This window comes from Fringilla coelebs, assembly GCF_963513975.1.
Source record: "Fringilla coelebs genome assembly, chromosome: 1".
In the NCBI taxonomy this organism is placed as follows: domain Eukaryota; kingdom Metazoa; phylum Chordata; class Aves; order Passeriformes; family Fringillidae; genus Fringilla; species Fringilla coelebs.
The window spans coordinates 22,236,988-22,256,203 of NC_140028.1; the positions used below are offsets into that span (position 1 = coordinate 22,236,988).

The window sequence follows — 19,216 nt, forward strand, 5'->3', positions numbered from 1 at the left end:
AGAAAACTAAAACTGATGGGGGTGCGTTGCAGAAGCTCAAGCTGGATTGCCTCACCCCAAACCATATGCAAGTTATACTTCTGTCAGATGGAAAAGCTATTTCAGCAAGTTGAAACCTACCTCTTAGTTTCTCAGGACCTCAATTGCTGTGCAGGTAATTGGGAATATGGTTTACTCTTGTAAATAAATTTTATCAACTAATACCTTTATTTTCAGTCACTCCAAAATCATCTGAGAATTTTATACATTACTTGAAGAGGTCACATTAAAATGCAGGTGAGTTTTTTCTGGAGAGAAGTTTTTAGCAGAAAACCATTTTGCTGATTAATTTTGTAATATTTTTAAATTCAGAGGTAATATTTCATATGTAAGGCAGTCTTAACAGCACCAGTAAATTTAATGCAGCACTGAGTTTTGAGTCTATAAAAAAGTAAAATATACACTCCTATTAATACACTTATGTAGAAGATGCTTCTCTTATTTACAGATCTACTGTAAGAATTAAATACCTTTTTTTTGCACTGCAATGAATTACAGGAAAGATCAAGTTTACATCTGATGTCCCAACATGGTGGGTTTTTTTCAGATTTTTTTCATGATTCCTGGCCAATTTGACTAATTCATGTCAGGTTGTGGATCTTGAGGAAATTTATTTTAATGCCTGCTGTATCTGAGACTATTAGTGATAGTTACAACATTAGATAAAAGCCATAATAAAAGCTTTCCTCATGGTGTTTGCATGTCTTTGTTGTAGTGAAGCATCCAGGCTTGTCCATCCATCCTTTCCTTCAGTCAGTGTCACAAAGTTTTGCATGTATGAGCTAATTACTTCTTATTGTTGCATAAAGATTTCTTGACTGACTTACATCTCTTCCAGTCATTCAGATTGATTTTTAAATAGTTGCCTACTTACTAATACCACCACTCTGATGGATAATAATGCATTTTAAGGATAATCAAGCAGAAGGTTGAAAAATACTAGAATTAATGAACTTTAAAAACCCATTAATATTCTAATTCAGGTGAAATTGTGGCAGTCCTGAACAGAAACTTTGGAATGATGTTGAGATTTATTTAGAATCACTTTCTGAAATGACAAAGATCTGAGGAGCACAATTACCACCTTGAGTGCTCCTGCCATCCCCAAGGTGGCACATGGTCTTCCCAGATGGGATAATCTGGTGTTGCTGTGGGAGCAAAATGGTTTCCCTGTGAGGATTGAAGAACCCCCAGACCCAGTCATGGTGTGAAGCACAATCCCTGACTGGTGACAACATCTTTGTTGCCTTCAGTCTCAAAGGGTAGGAGAAACTGAGAAGAGTGGCTGTGAGGTACTTGGTAATCAAAGCTGGTCTGGAGGAAAAGGAGTTGGATCCACGGCCTTAGGGATGACACTGAACTTCTGTGCTGAACACAACCCCGAGTCTTGGCAGATGGCTCTGGAGATGAATCTGCTGTGGCACCTCGCTCATGTGCCAGGCCAGCTGAGTATCTTTGAGGGGTGACTGTCTCAGCACCCTGCACACAGGGACCAGCAGGAAGCATTTGGAGTCAAACCCAGCCAGCTGCCAGGTACAGCTCTCCTTGCAGCAGATCCTGGTGAGCTGGCTTTACAAAAGCTGGCTTTGTTGTTGATTCCATCTCAACAGGGACATTAAAATTCTCAACAGCCTCAATTGGAGTGGTTGTGTTTAGGCACCAGAGCTGTCCTGCTGGGGTTGTGTGGGCTCAAGCTTCCCCTTGCTCACAGGCTGCATTCTCAAGACATTTCTGAGCACAACATTCTGCGTGAGGTGCACTTTATCCCCTTATAATCCCCCTTGCTTACAAGGAAAACCACTCCCATGTCACTGTGTGCAAGGAGCAACTGAGAAGTAGCACAGGGGTGCAAGGAAATGGCACTGCCACAGCTGGAGGCTGCGCCTGCACTGCGAAGTGAAGTGTTACATCCCCTCGGGGAGGGCCCAGGAAGGAATGGGCGCTCCGGTCGGGGATAATTGATCCCTCTCAGCCAGCCGGGCTGAGCCCCTGCTCCAGCTGCCAGCCCTTTGTCCCTTGGGTAGCTGCAGCTCACAGGCAGAGTTACACTGACTTGGGTCATAAATCTTGATTACAGCACGGAAGAAGCTGTGTTTCCTGCTGTTCAAAATGATATTTTGTTTATTGTAGCGAGCAAATCTAAGTCTTCTGAAAGGCCTGGCAGCCGCAAGAGTAGCCCTTTATTTGTGCAACTGGATTATGTAAAGCAGAGCAGGTTCTGGTGAGTGGAAATACATCCCACATAAGGACAAGCAGTGTGGTTTGCCAGTAACTGGGCTCTCACCACTGCCTGTGCCACTGGGCAGGGAGAGTGGGAAGAGTGGTGGCTGTGACTGTGTTCACAGGGTCCCAGGATGAGGGAAGAGACGAGAAGGTTGACTCCATGTTCAGAAAGCTTGGTTTATTATTTTATTATATATATTATATTAAAAACTATACTAAAAGAACAGAAGGATTTAATCAGAAAGCTTGCTAAGAATAGAAAAGGAATGAATAACAAAGGTTCAGACTGACCGAAACAGTCTAAGACAGGTGGACTGTGATTGGCCATTAATTAGATACGACTAGATAAAACCAATCACAGATCCACCTGTTGCATTCCACAGCAGCAGGTAAGAATTGTTTACATTTTGTTCCTGAGGCCTCAGCTTCTCAGGAGGAAAATCCTAAGGAAAGGATTTTTCATAAAACATGTTGGTGACAGGTGGCCCTGGGGTCCATTGACTTTTTGGCCAGGGAAGCAATTCTGCCATGGTGACACTCAGCCCTGGCAGCCGAGCTGGCTTCTCAAAAGCCATCAAAAATACTTTGAAAGGATCAAAATAACAACAGTGTGACACTCCCTCCCTCCCCCAATTCCTGTGCGGTTCCCTAGCCACTGACTGCATTTTTAGTGGCTACAGAAAGAATCTCGCTCTCATCCCTTGTGTGAAAACCAGGGATCTGTGTCCAGGAGCAGCTGGCTGTGTGTAGGCCTGGTCAGCTCGGCGGTACAGGACACATCCTCTGTGCTCGTGACTGGCTGCATTATTGCCACTGCAGGGTCACATTCGCTCCCATCACCTGCAGAACCAGTGCTCTCCTGCTTTTGTCCTGCTGTTGGGTTTGGTTGTTTCACAGAGCTGGATGTTGACACTGAGGGGGTGAGTGACAAGCCAAGAGCATAACAACATGCTGAGATTGGGGTCTCCCTGCCACACTGCCAGGTAAGACATATGGGGGGCTCTTCTCCCCCCTTTTGCCCACTCCGTTGTTTCTAGGTGCTGCGTCCACATTGAGGCCACTGCAGTGCTGAGGTGACAGCTACAGTCCTACTTTTGCCTGGCAGAGCAGCCAAAACTGCAGAAGAGATTATGGAGAGCACAGGGAAACAAACAAACGAACAAAAACATAAATAAAGGCCAAGTACAGAGCAGAAAGAAGATTTAAAATATGGAAGTGTTCAAAAATAGGAGGAGAAAATTAAACCAGAGTGTCAGAGATAGGGATTGTCCAGGGAGAGAGAAGCTCCCTGCCAGCAGTGAAGAAAGCAGTAATTCAGCTCTGGGGCTTCTCCTGCTGACCATTACACAGATGGGACACAAAACACATTTTGCAGCAGGTCCCATGGTGAGCAAGGAGCTGCTTTTGGTCTGCAGCTGCTCCAGTGCCACACCTGGGATGCTGCAGCAGCCTCTGTGCAGAGGCCACTCGGCCTCACCTGGCCAAGGACACTGTCTGTGACAGTGACCCCCCTTTGCTGTTCAGCTGCAGCTGTTGGGGGCTGCAGAGATTTCTCCCACAGTTTCCCAGACTGAAGCAAGAGGAACTGTCTTAGGCAGCCCTGATCTGTCAAACAAATGGTGAAATCCACACCCAAAGATATTCCATTCTGCATGCCCTGCCCCCCAAATGCCTTCCAGTGGTCTAATGCTGCCCCTTCAGTTTTGAAGACTGGTGCCCTTGGCTTGAGCTGTTCAGGCCCCATCAGCAGTACAGTCCCTTACATGTGTTTGATTCAGTTTTTTTTAAGTTCTGTGTCTTTAGAAATTGTTCTGCCTCTCCATCAGGCCCTCCCAAAGGCTGTCTAAAAAAGTAGCCAATCTCAATGAAACCTGAAGGAGGCAGGACCATCATCAAAATGACTGCAGGCACTGCTGGTGCTTTACATCCTAAACAGCCAAAGTTTAGGGTCTGCCTTTATCTAAGGAGATCACATGCACAACACAAAGCGAAAACCTGTTAACTGCTACATAGCAGTTGTACTGCTGATGCTTTAGGAATTAAAAGCCTCATTCTTGAAAATCCAAGCTGAAACTCATAATCCACATGTCAGAATTATAAACCTAAAGTGTACTGAACCAGAAAAGCCATAATTGTACTTCTCAAGAAAAAAATTTTATTAATTAATATATACCTGAGAAAAATTTTAATTAGAACAACATTCTTAATGATATTTCTGCAGTGCTAAGTGAGTTTGATATATATTTATATCATCTGTGCAAAGAAGGCATCAGGGTATCTGAAAAATTTAAAAGCTTCACCTTTGAAGTAACTTTGTCAGAATCAAATATAAAATGTAACTAATGCCTGAAATTAAAAAAAAAATCATACTGGTCCAAAAAACTGTTGTAGTTTTATAAATATATCTGTAAACAGAAACAGCTGGTATTTTAAATAATCTGAATACAAAACTCAGAGTTAAATATTTCTATTGTGCAGTGCAGCCACTTGTTCTTCTGTCACTGCCCAAAACTCAGAAAACCAGCCATCCTCCTACACACACAGGAAAAAAGTTCTCTGTGCACCAAAAATTACTCACCTGTTAAAAACATACCCATCCATTTAATAATTGTTTCCATGACAAGCTAATCAATAATTCATTCACTTTTTTTGTTACGATGTAATGAGCCAAAATATTTAGATCTGTTTTGTACAGACCAGGAACAGTGAACAAACAAATGGCCCACAGGAGTTTTCTGAAAAATGTTAATACTCCTTGTAAACTCATTTTAGCAAAGTTACTGCTAACTGACCAATTTATATTGAAGACACTTCTTTATCACGAGAACACAGAACTCACAAAATGATGTAACAAGTGATGACTAAAAGTGTATTTACCTACTGTACCATCAAGGTATTTCCCACTGCATATATAAGGTAAAATATGTTTTTCTGAATCTAAATAAAATCAGTATGCCAAATGAAATTTAACTCTGTTACTGAACATAGATGGGCATTAAATTCTAGAGATGTATACAACTACAAGAAGAGAAGAGCAGCAAGTTTTAAATGTGCATATGCTGTCAAAACAAAATAGAATTCCAGCAGTCCAGGTAAAGACGCACTTGAACCCAGGCAAATTAGCAGAGTTCATTCATTCATCTTCTAACATGAACTATATGCATGCAGCCAATAAACTTTACTTCTTAAAGTTCATAAACCTTTTTAAGGCTCTCAAGATCTTCCAGTGAGTACTGATCACTGTGGCTTTCTGTAAGTAAGTCAAACAGATGCTGTACCTCTTCCTTTTCATTTTTGCTGAGCAGGGCCAGCACCACCTGAAAAAAACCCGCAACAAATTATTTTATAATCAGCACAGGTTGACTGAAAATCATTATATCTGACAGAGACACAAAATTCAGTGTGTTTTTTCCTTTTAAGATAGGAAAATTTCTTTTAGATTTCTGTGCAATTTAAGTAGACATTCAATCAGTCTAGGTTCTTACCTTAAATCTTTCTGCTTTGCTCAAGTAGAACAGGTGCTGATATGCAAGGCCAGGATCTTTTCCAGCTATGTAATGTTCCAATGACTGGATAAAAATCAGAAGGATTTCTCCTTCGAGTTTGTTACTTAGCAGCACTGGCAATGTTTTTGGATCAGTAGCTGTTAGAAGATCTGCACAAGCAGCTTTATCCTTATTGGCATTCAGTGCATTGATGATCTGACCGAAGTCGTAAGCGTTGGGTGGTTCCGAAACGCGGAGCCTCCCCGAGGACCTCCTTGGCTTTGGAACAGCCTCCTCAGCAGCAGCATGGTGAGTCTCAGCATCTTCTGATGGAGCAAACTGCCCCTCCTCCTGTTCATCAGTTTCAGTCACCTTCACAAACAAAGTGGCAACAGATCACTTAATGTGGACACAGAGATAACCTGAAGCTTCATGAACTGCATTTATCCACCACAGCACTGGATTAAAGCTGGCAGTCTGCTCTTCATCAAAGAAAGGCACCCATGTTGTTCCACGCCCCACTGCCCCCAGAACAGGAGCTCTCTAATTCACCTTTAAAGGCTCACAGTCAAAAATGAATTTTTTACACCTCCTTTTCACTGCTTGGCACTGCACAGTGGAATCACCCCTGGAGAGCACCGGCAGAAAGGAGGACTCTACACACGTATTAAATGGGAAGTTCCAGAAGACAGGGACAGCTGGAGTCAAGACAGCAGACACACATGTTTCATGTTTCACTTCTCTGCTGTGCCTCCAGGGCACTACAGGCACATGGCAGCTGCATCAGGTTGCTGTTTGGAGTCTTGCTTTGGAAAGAGAAAGCTCAGCATGGATAAACTGCCTCACTGTCCACTTAAGTTCTCCTGAGACTGCAGCCTCCATCAAGTTTCATGAATCAGTAACTAAAAATTAACTATTGGGCCTACTACATTTGCTAAAATCTATTTCAAGCCATCAAGAGTTGTGAAATTATTATAACCTGACTAAAACTTACTGAATAGGGTCTCTCAATGCCAAGTATTTTGAAAAGTCTGAAGATACTGTATTGCATAGATTAGTAATTGCACGGGATTAGTAATTTTTGGAAAATACTGCATTTGGCTTATAGACATTTTGTTCTATTTTTCAACAATCCCTAGAACTGATGGAGAAACCTTGACTGTCTTTCCTATAATTATAGCTTGATTAACAAAGTATAATGATGATAAATTATTTCTCTAATTTTGTTTTTCTTTGCAGTCTGTCTTTATGGAAAAAGACTGCCTTGTACTACAGCAGGTGAAAGAGGGGAGCCCCTCCACAGGGGCAGTTGTAATGATGCCAGCAAACAGAAATGTTTCCTGCATGACCCCTAGAAAAATTACCAGTGCCAGCAATGTAGTTAGCTGGTCTCTGAATTATGTGGTCACTTCCCAAACCTCCTCTAAACCCTTTCCAGGTCCTGTTGTTTGTCACAACTCAGAGCTTAACTAACACTATACCAGCTTATGCCTGTTACATAAAATCCCATGAGCTCGTGACAACCTGAAGTACTTCAAGAACATTTATCTCCCCTATATTAATAACTGCAGTTTCCATTATACCAGATTCTGAAATTACATCATTACATTACAGTACAACTGTATAGACTGTTAACTATGTATTTTAACTATACATTTTTAAATGAAAAGGGGAAAAAGAATTCTTTAACAAAAGAAAAGACTGTAGCACAGCTACAATCCAAAAATATCAGATGACTGAGAAAATCCTTTCATCACCCAATTCTACCCAGAACTGTGCAAAGCTAACATTTTGATCCTGTACATAACATTACATCCTGTGTTTCTTTTGTAAGATCCACAGATGTTTTACTCTTGCTCTTTAGGGTAGAATTTCATTTTTCAGACCCATAACTTTAGGACCAGCACAGGAGCAGCCAGCACATCTGCTGACCACGGACCTCTGCCAGCACAGCCCCAGAGCAGCTCCTTGGGCAGCACACACTTCAAAAATGAAACTATTTCACAGCTGCACTCTGTAAAACATATTTCAAAGCTTAAGCAGCTTTTGTAGGAGCATATCCTCGAGCTTAGTGCCATCTAAATGGACTATTTTCCTTCCTGCTGTAGTTCTGAATACACTTGTGAGCAGTCCAAGCTTTATTCTATGTAAAAATCCTCCAATATGCCCTCAAAATGATATGAAAAATACAACAGCATCCCCAGAGAGATATAGATTCAAGATGGGCAAACAAAAGCTTTAGTATTATCTCTTCAAATGTGCAGCTTGTGTTGTGTTTGCTTTTAAGAAATGAACAGGTACACCACCTCTTCTATGGTGATTTTCTTCCCATGTCTTTGCTGATTGCCAGCTCCAGCACTGCTGTCAAGGTGAAGCTGTTGGGTTACCTCCTCTAATTCCTTTTGTGCTTCAACAACATTTGGATCTATTAGAAGTACCTTGCTGAAATCATCAGCACTGGCTTGATAATTCTGTAAGTAGAAGAAAATATTTTTCTCATAAGCACATCATTAGAAAAATAAATCTGAAGTACCATACTGTTCTTTACAAGTAAGAAAGGCAAAAATACTGGGATCTGGACACTAAGTAGACTAAAATAATCTACATACTCATAGTGTGATTTCTTTAGAGGGGAAAAAGGAAATGAGAATGAGTTAATACTCTGTGACTCAATATTTCCAATTAAATATGCAATATGAAATAATCTATACTCAGAAACCTATTCCCTGTGTCAGAGAGCAAATTATTGAAGTTTGCTGCTTTTAAGCAGAATTGCTTACAGTGTAACACTGCTTTACAATTAACATAACATGAGTCCAGCAAGTTTGCATACTTGCTTTGCCAATAATAGAGTTAAATTGAGCTTTGATTAAAGATATATCTAATCTTTCTGGGCTTCAATCCAATAGACCATCTCTTAGAGTGAAATTTTGCTAATACTTGAGAAGACTGGGATTACGTTACGACCTCTGGGCTAAACAAGATTAGGACAAACACAGCGACAGAGTGGCATTAGGACACAGTTCCTCAATAATCAGCCTTGCAATCTGTTTCATGCTTTTATTTCCCATTTTTAATGTATAATTACTATTTTTGAACTAAATTTTCAGAAGTCACAAAGTTAATAGCATCAATTGAGGAAGACTGGAATTATCACATAGGAGAATCAAGACATTGCAAGGGCTGGAGTATCAAAAATAAAGATGAAATGCAGCAGTAAACACTAAAAGACCATGCAGACAGTAAAAGACCAACATAATTTTTTGTGTGAGTGGTCTAGTATTTCTTCTGCTCCCAAGCAGCATCATAATGTTACTATTAAATCACTTGTATTATGGAAAAACAATTCCTCATGTACCACCTGAGGTACTTCCTCAGCACCTCAGCTGTAACAGAGGAGACAGTGTCCAAGTCACCCAAACTTTCCCACATTTTGTTCCAAACTGGCGGCCAGTATTCAAAGTGCGAAGGGGAGCAGAACATCAGTAGTGAACTGAAGCCTGCTAGGTCATGAAGGAACACTGAGAATGAGAATTATGTATCCCTAACAAAGGAATGCACAAAGGGGCCAGGTTGCTTTCATCAGAAATCCACTACTAATTAAGCGAAAAAATTTGAATTACAGATGTGAGGATTCACAACTACAGGGAAAAGCGATTCTGGAACAGACCTCTGGAAACAGTAACAAGGGTCAGCAACCAACTTCTGCTGCAGGAGATGCAGTTTGGGGTCCTGTGTCCTGTGTCACAGGCCTAACATATCTCACTAGTGTTTTTTCCTGATCTTCTCTTAACTACATCCTAGTAAATATGAAAAAAAAACCCCTCATTTACTACATCAAATTCTGCTGCGGCTTTTTTAGTTAAAGGTGTGTCTAATTATTTACAAATAACACTTCCCACCTTAGTTAGATCTTTACCAAACTATATGCCTTTAGCTCATACAATTCTTATTACAAAGTAATTTGTCAGCTTCAGATAATTTCTGTCATTTTATCTGATTTTACCTATCACTTTCATCCCTGAAATTAGCAATAATGAAGGCATTAAATCCGACCACAACAAAACATTTTGGGAGTCCCCTGCTCAGGCTGTTCTGAAGGAGTTTATCAACACTGTGTTTTAGGTTGTCTTCAATAATACAAAAATAGCACTTCTTTTCTAAGATATGCAAAAAGCAATTCTCAGCCTTCTTCACTGGTGTGTAATACCCATTTATACTGATGTCTTATCAAGTCTAACAATATAAGGTTAGAGATGATTAATATCAGGTAGCTTAGCACAGTTACAGAAAAATCATTACAAACTTGGACTTATCACACTTCAAAAATTTTATAACTACTGCAACAGAGGAATGAATGTATCACATTCCTAGGACCTCCATTTGGAATTATAACATGGGATGAGAATAGACTGGTATGCTGCTAAGCACAAACAGGTTCTCAGGTGACTTGTAAGGTGAGACACCATCCAGTAATTTTTTGTTAAGGCATCAAACATAATGGAGGTATGAGTAAGCATCCATTCACTTGAAGGACAATGATGAAACTTGGTGGACTTCCAGTCCACTCTTGCAACATGGAAGACAGCACTTCAGATTCTTGTTTAAAGACAATTGGGAATTTAATAGAAAGCCGGTGATGTGAGCTGCCATCATGAGCCTACAAAATCATGAAGCTGATCACTCAATACCAAGTAAGAGCTGATGGGTAGAGCAAGGATTGCTGTGGGAGCATTGTGGAGTGTAAAGGCTAACTTAACAACACTGAAAATGGGGAACCACCAGAGGGAGGGACAAATAGAACAACATAGTTCAGTGATGGAACATGAGATTTGAAATCACATTCAGGATGGATATGATCAAATGTGTCTGCATTTATGATGATCAGGTAAAAGGATACTCTAAAAACTGTAAGTAAGATGAGCACTGTGGAGATACCACCAACATGCAGATGGAAAGGAAAAGTCTGATTACTGCCACTGCCACAGAGTGACAAAATACAGTACTGACAAAGGCTTGTAATGCACTGGGGGAGGAAGGAGATGATGATAATTAAAACCCTAGTTTAGTATGACACTTAAACAAGAGCAGATGTAAAGACAGCTTGAGATTTTAGTTTGGACAGATGAAGACAAACTTGGAGAGAATCCATTTGTCATCAGCAAAGTTATAGTAAACTCCTTGACAGAAAAAAGAGACTGGGATACCCAGAAGGAGAATACTAGAACATTAGAACAGATTTGAAATTTGCTTAACCAATCTCCAGTCAAACCTTATTTATTGCAATATTCTTGTATTTTCTCAAATTATTACATCAACATGCAGGTTTTGATATAGCAAAAATACTTATATAATGTTCTATGTATGCCTTATGCTCTACAAAGTAATGAATCATCACACTGAGTACTTTGTTTGTAGTCACCAATTGACAGCAACTACCTCATTGCCTTTGAAGGGGATAAGCAAGTTTAGAAGTGCTTAAGAATACCTGGCATGTTGTTCTTCCTCACCTGTAATCCTTTGTAGGCTAGTGCTCTTCTATAAAAAGCTTTAATATTAGAATCTTCTATCTGAAGAACATGATCACAATCCCGCTTAGCCTCTTCATATTTATACAGTTTCAAGTAACAGAGAGCTCTAACACAGAAAAACAGAATACACAGCAATGTAAGTAATTCTACAGTGCTGTAGTGCCAACATCTTCTAACTCGCAAATGTTAATTAAAATACTTCAAACAATTCAGTCTCAATGTGATTTTTTAAAGTACCATTAACTATCAAGAACATCACTGGATGGATTTAGAGAAGGTTAATTCCTGAAAAAAAAAGCCAAAATGCAAGTAACTAATGCTTGAAGTTAAGTAGGTGTGCAAATATTTTAAAAGCAGAGCCTACATTAGTACAATATGATAGTATAGTGGTTAATGTAATACAGATTTTGGGTAAAAATGAGCTCTGGATTAAATAAAGAACACTGCTCTCTGTACCTAATTATTACTTGGAACTCTCCTATTCAAGTACTGGTCTAATCAAATCCTTCTTAGTTTGTAGGAGCTGATAAGATTAGCATAAAGAATTATACTGCTGAATTAGGTCAACCTTTAAAATAATGCTGATGTATGACTGTGTTCTTACTTTTATTTTCTCAGAATGTACATTTTCTCTGAATTATTACTCTTCATATCTGAGATATTGTTACTGCATGTTAAGTTTTTAATTCAAATCATACCAGTATTCTTAAAAAAAAAAAATCTCAAAAACACTGCAAAATGCTATGCTAATTATAACTTCTACTATTGCTTACTCTATTTATATATAAGATTTTAAGATATATATCAGTGACATTACTACTTGCTCCCCTTGAAAAACATTTTTACAAGAAATCCATTTTGTTACTCTAAACACTTACCAAGTAGGGAAAAAAAAAATCCCTTTTTCACAACAATGAGTGAAAAGATGCAACATCTCTATTTGAAATAAGAAAAAGTAACTACTGCTGTCCCACAAAGCAGCATTAGCTTTTGGATCTTTACCTGTTAGTGTAGACAGTACATTCCTCAGTATTTAACTTCATGCACTCACTGTATTTATTTGCAGCTTCTTCATATTTCCCCATTTTTACAAAATCATTCCCTTCATTTTTCAACCTCTTGAACTTCTCCGTAGCTTCCTCACCTAGAGCACGGAAGGATCACAGTGTCACATCAGGTCAGTTCTTAAGGGTGGCAGAATGATCTGTGCAGACTAAGGATTAACGCCTGGCAATGGAGTCCCTCCCTGTGTCACTCTGCACTCGGCCATTCCTGTGCCCTCCTCCCCTGCGGCTCCAACCAAGGCACGGCCAGACCTACTCAACAAATACCTCCCCATCCACCAGCATTACTTCTCTGCTGAAAATAATGGGAATGCAACAGACAGCTCTAAGCTTTCCCAGCTTTTGTGTGGTAGAGATGGCCTACCTGTGTCCACTGAGACCCTGCTTTTACTTACAATGGTGGAGACTTAATCGGCAGGGTTAAAGGCCTCCCAGATCTCCACCATCACACCAAGGTGGCCATCATTTGAGCTAATATTCTCTTTGCAATCATTCCACAGTTACTATGCTAAACTGACAGTGACAAACAAATCATCACATCAGCTGGAGTTAGGGATACATCAGTAATATTCTGTTAAGAACTATTTCTAAAAGATGCAGTGAAGAACCTTGAAACACAAAATGAGACTTTTCAGTGTACTGACTGTTATTCCATAATTGCCTTTCCTTCTTAATTCCACATCATTGGCTGTAGATGCTTTTGGGTTAGGCTACAGTTTTTAGCTGTGTTTGCAGTGAAAAACTGATCCCAACTGCAGCTTCATTACTCTGTTGTGAGCAAACAGTAATTATCAAAATAGCTCTAAGTAAATCATAATGAAATAATCTACTTTTTGCACAATGCTAAAGAATATGAGCCTCCTGCCAAGCTTCAGGTTTTGAACACTGTATATAACCAACATATATAACCAACAATTTAAACCTATAACTGAACTCAATGAGTTCTTTTATAAAAACATGGCAGTTTCCTGTGCCAGAAAGCTACACATGGAGTTGGGCAAAAATAAACTACATGAAACACACAACTAAATTATAACTCAAGTTGTAAGACAACTTGTAAGAAAAACATACAATTGTTGCAAAAAACTGCCAGCCAACAGTAAGGATTAACTACCAACTGAACATTATTGTTGGCAGCCTTTTAGTACCAGCTATCACTGTCAGGTCTCACTGATGCAGCAGAGGCCTGAGAAGGCAAGCAGAACCTTAAGAGTCAGCCTTCAATGAAAAAAACAGTTACACAATCATTGTTTTAAATATTTCTAAAAACAGAGCCTAACCAAAGCCTGCTCTATTTGAAATAGACATGTTTTGCACCAAAATGCTGCCACATACTTGGAGGACACTCAGTACTGCAGTAATGCATTATAGACACATAACCCCATCACTGGTATGTATTTAGCCAACAGCCCAGTTACAAACTGCAGTCACCCCTGTTGTTAATCAAGGGGAGATTATCTTCAATACTACTTTATACTGAAATAAACTCAAAGGGAAACTAATTAATACTTGAATAAGGAATCACAGGGTTAAAGCCTTTGCAAAGGGGGTGTTTAATGTTAGTAACAAGTGAATCAGAGAGCTTCCTTCACCTTATTTACTGAAGGAGAAAAATGGAAACGGCAATGAAGGGGAAAAAAGTCAAGAATGAGATTAAATTTCCCAGAGTTCAGCTCTCAGTGATTATGTATGGACAAGTCCAGAACATCTCTGAAAGGTGTCTCTTAATCTTCTGCCAAAGTTGGGTATTTGTTTGGGGGGTGGTTTTTCTGGAGGAAAACTGTTTTATAACTGTGTTATGATGTCAGGGAAACCACTGATGCTCATGTCCTGGGGGCCATCAGGCACAGCACTGCCAGCAGGCCATGGGAGGGGATTGTCCTACTCTGCTCTGCACTGGGGCAGCCTCACCTTGGGTGCTGGGGGCAGTTTTGGGCACCACAATGTAAAAAAGATATATTAGAGAGCATCCAAAGGAGGGCCACAAGCACGGTGAAGGGTCAGAGGGGAAGCTGTATGAGGAGTGGCTGAGGTCACTTGGTCTGCTCAGCCTAGAGGAAACAGAGGAAACCTCACTGAGGTCTTCAATATCCCCACAAGGGGAAGCAGAGGGTCAGGCACTGATCTCTTCACTCTCATGACCAGTTACAGGACTCAGGGAAGCGGAGCTGGGGAGGTTTAGGATGGATATCACAAAAAGGTTCTTCACCCAGAGGGTGGTTGGGCACTGGACAGGCTCCCCAGAGAAGTGGTCACAGCACCAAGGCTGACAGAGCTCAAGAAGGGTTTGGACAATGCTCTCAGGCTCATGGTGTAACTCTTGGGGTGTCCTGGGCAGGGCCAGCAGTTGGGCTTTGGTGATCCTGATATTTTGCTGATGGGTACTGCTGCAGATTTTATATAACTTAACTTTATATAACTAAATTACATGTTGCAAACTACATCACTTGGTTAAAAAAATTTACCATAACTGCTCCACAAAGCACATTAAACTCCATCATGACAGTAAATGACAGTAATTTACTTTGCATTTTCACAAAGGTCTCTTAACGAGTGTTTTCTAAAGCAGTTTCTTTGACATTGCTAAAATGTATTCCATTTTCTAGTTAGGTTTATTTTCTGAATGTGTATTTGCATTAGCTATACATACAATTCATCTGCAATTCTTCTTCTCTGCTGATGTCTGTAGTACTTGGTTTATTCTCTGAAGTGGGGCTTCCTCCATCCCACCTGTGTAGCTGAGCAGCAACTGGAACAACTGGAATTGGTGGCAGCTTCTCCCTCCAATTGGGACCATCCTGATCCATTAAAGTCTTTGTTATTCTGAAAAAGAACAGCCCCATCAATATGACTTTTCATATATTTAACTCTCCCTTTAATAACTTTCAACCAATTCAACACTGCAGTGTTCCAATTAAAAAAAAAAAAACTTGAACAATTATTCTTAAGGCTAATTTGAAAAATATTATCACAACAGTTAACAGTATCCCATTCCTTTAAGATTTAGACTTTTTCCACTTTAGAGTATTATGGAGGCATCTAGAATACAAGCTGACTTCTGCACGATCTGTAAATATTTAACACAATGACTGATTCTGCAACTAAGCTCTAAATGCTGCCTACCACATCAAGTAAAGAAATACAAAAAAAAAACAAAAAAAAGAAATCAATGTATTTATTTTGGTTACTCTTCCCAGCTGTTCATAGGTGTTACTTGTAGTAAGTAAGATTACAATATTTTCAGGCAAAATGTGATACTTAAATTTGCAAATGTCAAATGAAACCTCTTCCACAACAACTAAAGAAAGCAATGCAGGTCACAAAGTAGTCTGCATTAAGTTGCATTTTATGGTTATATAGTCAGAAATGGATCAATCAATCCCCATTTAAAAATATTTTAATTACATATAAAAACTGTCTTTCTTAAACCAACACACACACATATATATATATATGTCAACTATTTCTACATATGTGTGGTTCAATCCAAAACTATTTAAGTGGGAGTTTCCCATTGCCTTTTTCTCTTTTGGAGAAAGACATAAGTTGACATAGTAAGTGAAACTATTTAAGATTTCGTGGTTCCATTAGAAATTTTGTAGTGTTAAAAAAAAAATTATGAGAATAACAGCGTGATAAACATCTCCTAATCTCAAAATGGGCTTAAGAATCAAGTTCAACTGGTAAAAAGTCTAATTCATAATTTAAGAAAGGAAAATTCTGAATTGAGTAGCAAAGCAATTCACATGGATACTACAGGAAATAAAACGAAAATTTTTTAATCAGGTGCACTTCCATCTAACACTGTGAAAAACACACTACATGAACGCACATCCAAAAAAAAAAGAATCAAGAACCTTGAAAGGGACATGAAGAACAACATAGAATGAACATAAATTACCAAATGGAGTTTTCTTATTTACTTATGTTTTTTTAAAGTATTTGAATAACAGCTATTTATAAAAAAAAAGTATCAGTGTAATACTTTGGCAATAGAATCAGAGCACTCAAGACCATACTCTTTTCCCATTGTGGCCTGATCAAAAAACTAATACAAGAAGCAGCCCCAGTTCTAATCTCCTTTATGTAGAACAGAAATTACCAAAATATTTTAAAGAATTATAGAGATTAAAAAGTCTGTTTGTAGAGCTATATAATGAGTTTATGTCTTACACCAACCATGCTGCATAAAAACCATGTCATTTTGACTTGAAAATAAATTTCTTAATTCACAGAATATCACATTCCTTAGCATAATTCAGTTGCTTTATTTGTATTCTAAGTGATCAAAACCACTATTTTATTATGTGTTTACTGCACATGCCCTTGCAGGGGCTCTCCTCTGCCTGTACCATTCCTAAGTATCTCAGAGGACATAACAACAATATGCCTTGTCCAAGTACTGCTTTGCTCTAATTTTACTTAAACTTCAGGATTTTAACGATAGCCTGAACTCAACTGCTAAGGAAAAATGTGGCATACCATCACAACTTGAACAACCCAAAGATTTACTCAGGTTGTTTTTTTAGGCAACAAAACAATTCATATTAACATGTCAATTAATTAACTTCAGGTATTTCCCATAGAAAGTAATGGAGTAATTCCACAGGAAACCAGAGTCATATTGAATTCCTATTTGTTTTTTCATTTATCATAATGGGCTTAAAAAGTTACAGGAAAGAACTCTAATTCATCAAAATCCACAGAAAGAACCCTGCAGTATCCGATGATCAACTCCTTGTAATATCATAATGTAAGCAGAGTCTTTTGCAAAAATGCACACTTGTGTGCCATGATTAGCTTAAAAAGCACAGGTGTCTCATGAAAAAGCTGGAACACTCATTTCCCACCACCAACACCCCAACTTGACCCAACAATCCTGCAGATCTGGAGCTGATCACAAATTTCTTTCTGCAGTACAGTACTCATATGGGACTTTGCAAAAACAGCTTCCAAGCTATTTCAGGCAATTTGCTCACTGATACTAAAGGAATTGGGACAACTGGAACAAAACGTCAGTTTAGTAAGAGGAAATGCATAAACATATTCCCACACATCAGAGCTTCTGTATTTCTAACAGAGATAAGTAAATAATGAAACACTGAAGAGGAAATTAAAATACACCAAGTAGGAAATCCACTGATGCTCACAAAGCTAGGAAAATGCCACTAATTAAAAGCATGCTTGAAATGCAATTTTCAGTTATTTGGCAGACATAGTTAAAAGAGCCAGTCCTTCCAGTTTATCTAAAAAATCACCTAAGGAACCAATAAAAGACACAATTTAACATCACCTAACCGACATAAATAACTGTTTATGCTTGTTTCCATCATATACCCAAACTCTTAATTATTTCCTTTTCATTGGAAATGATCAGACAAAGGTTTGCTATTAAAAACCCTTGTCTTTTATGCAAGCATTAAAAATATGCAATTGATTCTAAGGTTTTTGAAAAGTCTGCTTAGCTATGTAAGCACAGAGAAACAAGATTCAACATGGTTTATCAAACCCACCCTCAGACACAAGCAGGATGATGAATTTTTCCTGTCAGCATCCTAAAGCATCACTATACAATTTCCATCAGAAAATTAAAAGCCAAGAACACCTCCAATAAAATAAGGTTGTTAAGATCTGATCTTCCTAATATTAAAAAAAAACCCCCAAAATATTATATTTGGGGTAGTCTCTTTAAGTTAAAAGGCAGTAATGTTTTTTAAAATTCATTTTTAGAAAGGTCTCTTACTTTGGAAAGGAAAAGAAAGCTTTAGCACAGTTTCAGTTGAAGTTTCAAATGAGAAAATATTTTTTTAAAAATATAGTTAAAGTTCAATTACACAGGAGGTCTATGGTTTAGAAACTAATAATTCGCAAGCAAAAATGAATTACCAGCAGAAGAGAAGAAGGAAGAAGCAGCTGAAATAAGGTGATGGGTTGCCAGGGAGGAAAAGAGTTATGAGCAGTGAAGCTAAAAACTTAAGGAAGGCCTAGAGAGGAGAAAAGGAAGAGTGTTAAGGAGAAAAGGGAAATAAGCTTATTACAAAGCAAGTTCCAAGTCAAGGAGAATATGAAAAGAGTATCTGCAGATAAAATAAGTCAGCAAGATTTTTAAAAAGTGTAATAATTACATAGGTACCAGGATAAGTAGCTGTTCCACCAATCCAAATGCTCTATTATCACCACAGATACAGAGGATCACTAAAAATTTTTGTGGTATCAAAAAAAAATAGGACTTCTAAGAGATTATGATGTGCCTCAATTTCCTCTGGTCAAATAAAGAGAATTTAAAAAAAGGCATTATGAACTTTTTAATGAATAGTGCAAGTGCTCATGGTCTAGCCTTAGGAAGAAAAAAACCATATTAGATTCCACTGTAAAGGTCACATGCATGTGGGTTTCTGCTCAGTGATTAATGGCTGTTCTGTTTTCAACTTTATAGTATTAAAGTATAATTAGAGAAATTCAAATGTCTCTCTTAGCAGAAAGTATTAATGTTGAAAGTATTAATACTTGAAAATAATATTCAATTATATTTTTTACACCTCTAGGCTTTGTAGCCAACCACTGCCTCAAGCTACTTCAGTATTTCCACAACTGAAGCATTCAGAAGGATTAACACTTTACATAAATCTCCAAGTGCCACAGAAAGACAGTTAATATGCAAAGGAAACAGGATGGCAGAGAAATGGTATGGACCTTAAGTATTACTTTATGTAGTATAAAACAGAAGTTAGGAAAGAGAACAAGTAGGAGCACTTTTTAAAATAACCAACCTTAAAATATTGAAAATACTATATTTTTGAAAAACAGGAAAGGAACCCAGTGCTAGGAAAAGGAAACTGAAATTATGGGAAAACAACTAAAAGAACAGCCTATA

The 19,216-nt window shown here is 38.6% G+C and overlaps 1 protein-coding gene across 1 annotated transcript in view; it reads right to left on the reverse strand.

Annotated features, from left to right (window-relative positions):
• Positions 1 to 5,447: 5,447 nt before the first annotated feature.
• The window catches only part of SPAG1 (sperm associated antigen 1), a gene marked incomplete at both ends in the record, with an annotated part of 34,949 nt that continues 21,180 nt past the window's right edge, over positions 5,448 to 19,216 (reverse strand). The window contains 6 exons of the mRNA XM_084202102.1: positions 5,448 to 5,579; positions 5,748 to 6,119; positions 8,054 to 8,218; positions 11,258 to 11,384; positions 12,281 to 12,422; positions 14,993 to 15,165. Of these exons, the coding sequence (XP_084058228.1) occupies positions 5,448 to 5,579; positions 5,748 to 6,119; positions 8,054 to 8,218; positions 11,258 to 11,384; positions 12,281 to 12,422; positions 14,993 to 15,165 (1,111 nt within the window). The remainder of the gene's footprint in view (positions 5,580 to 5,747; positions 6,120 to 8,053; positions 8,219 to 11,257; positions 11,385 to 12,280; positions 12,423 to 14,992; positions 15,166 to 19,216) is intronic.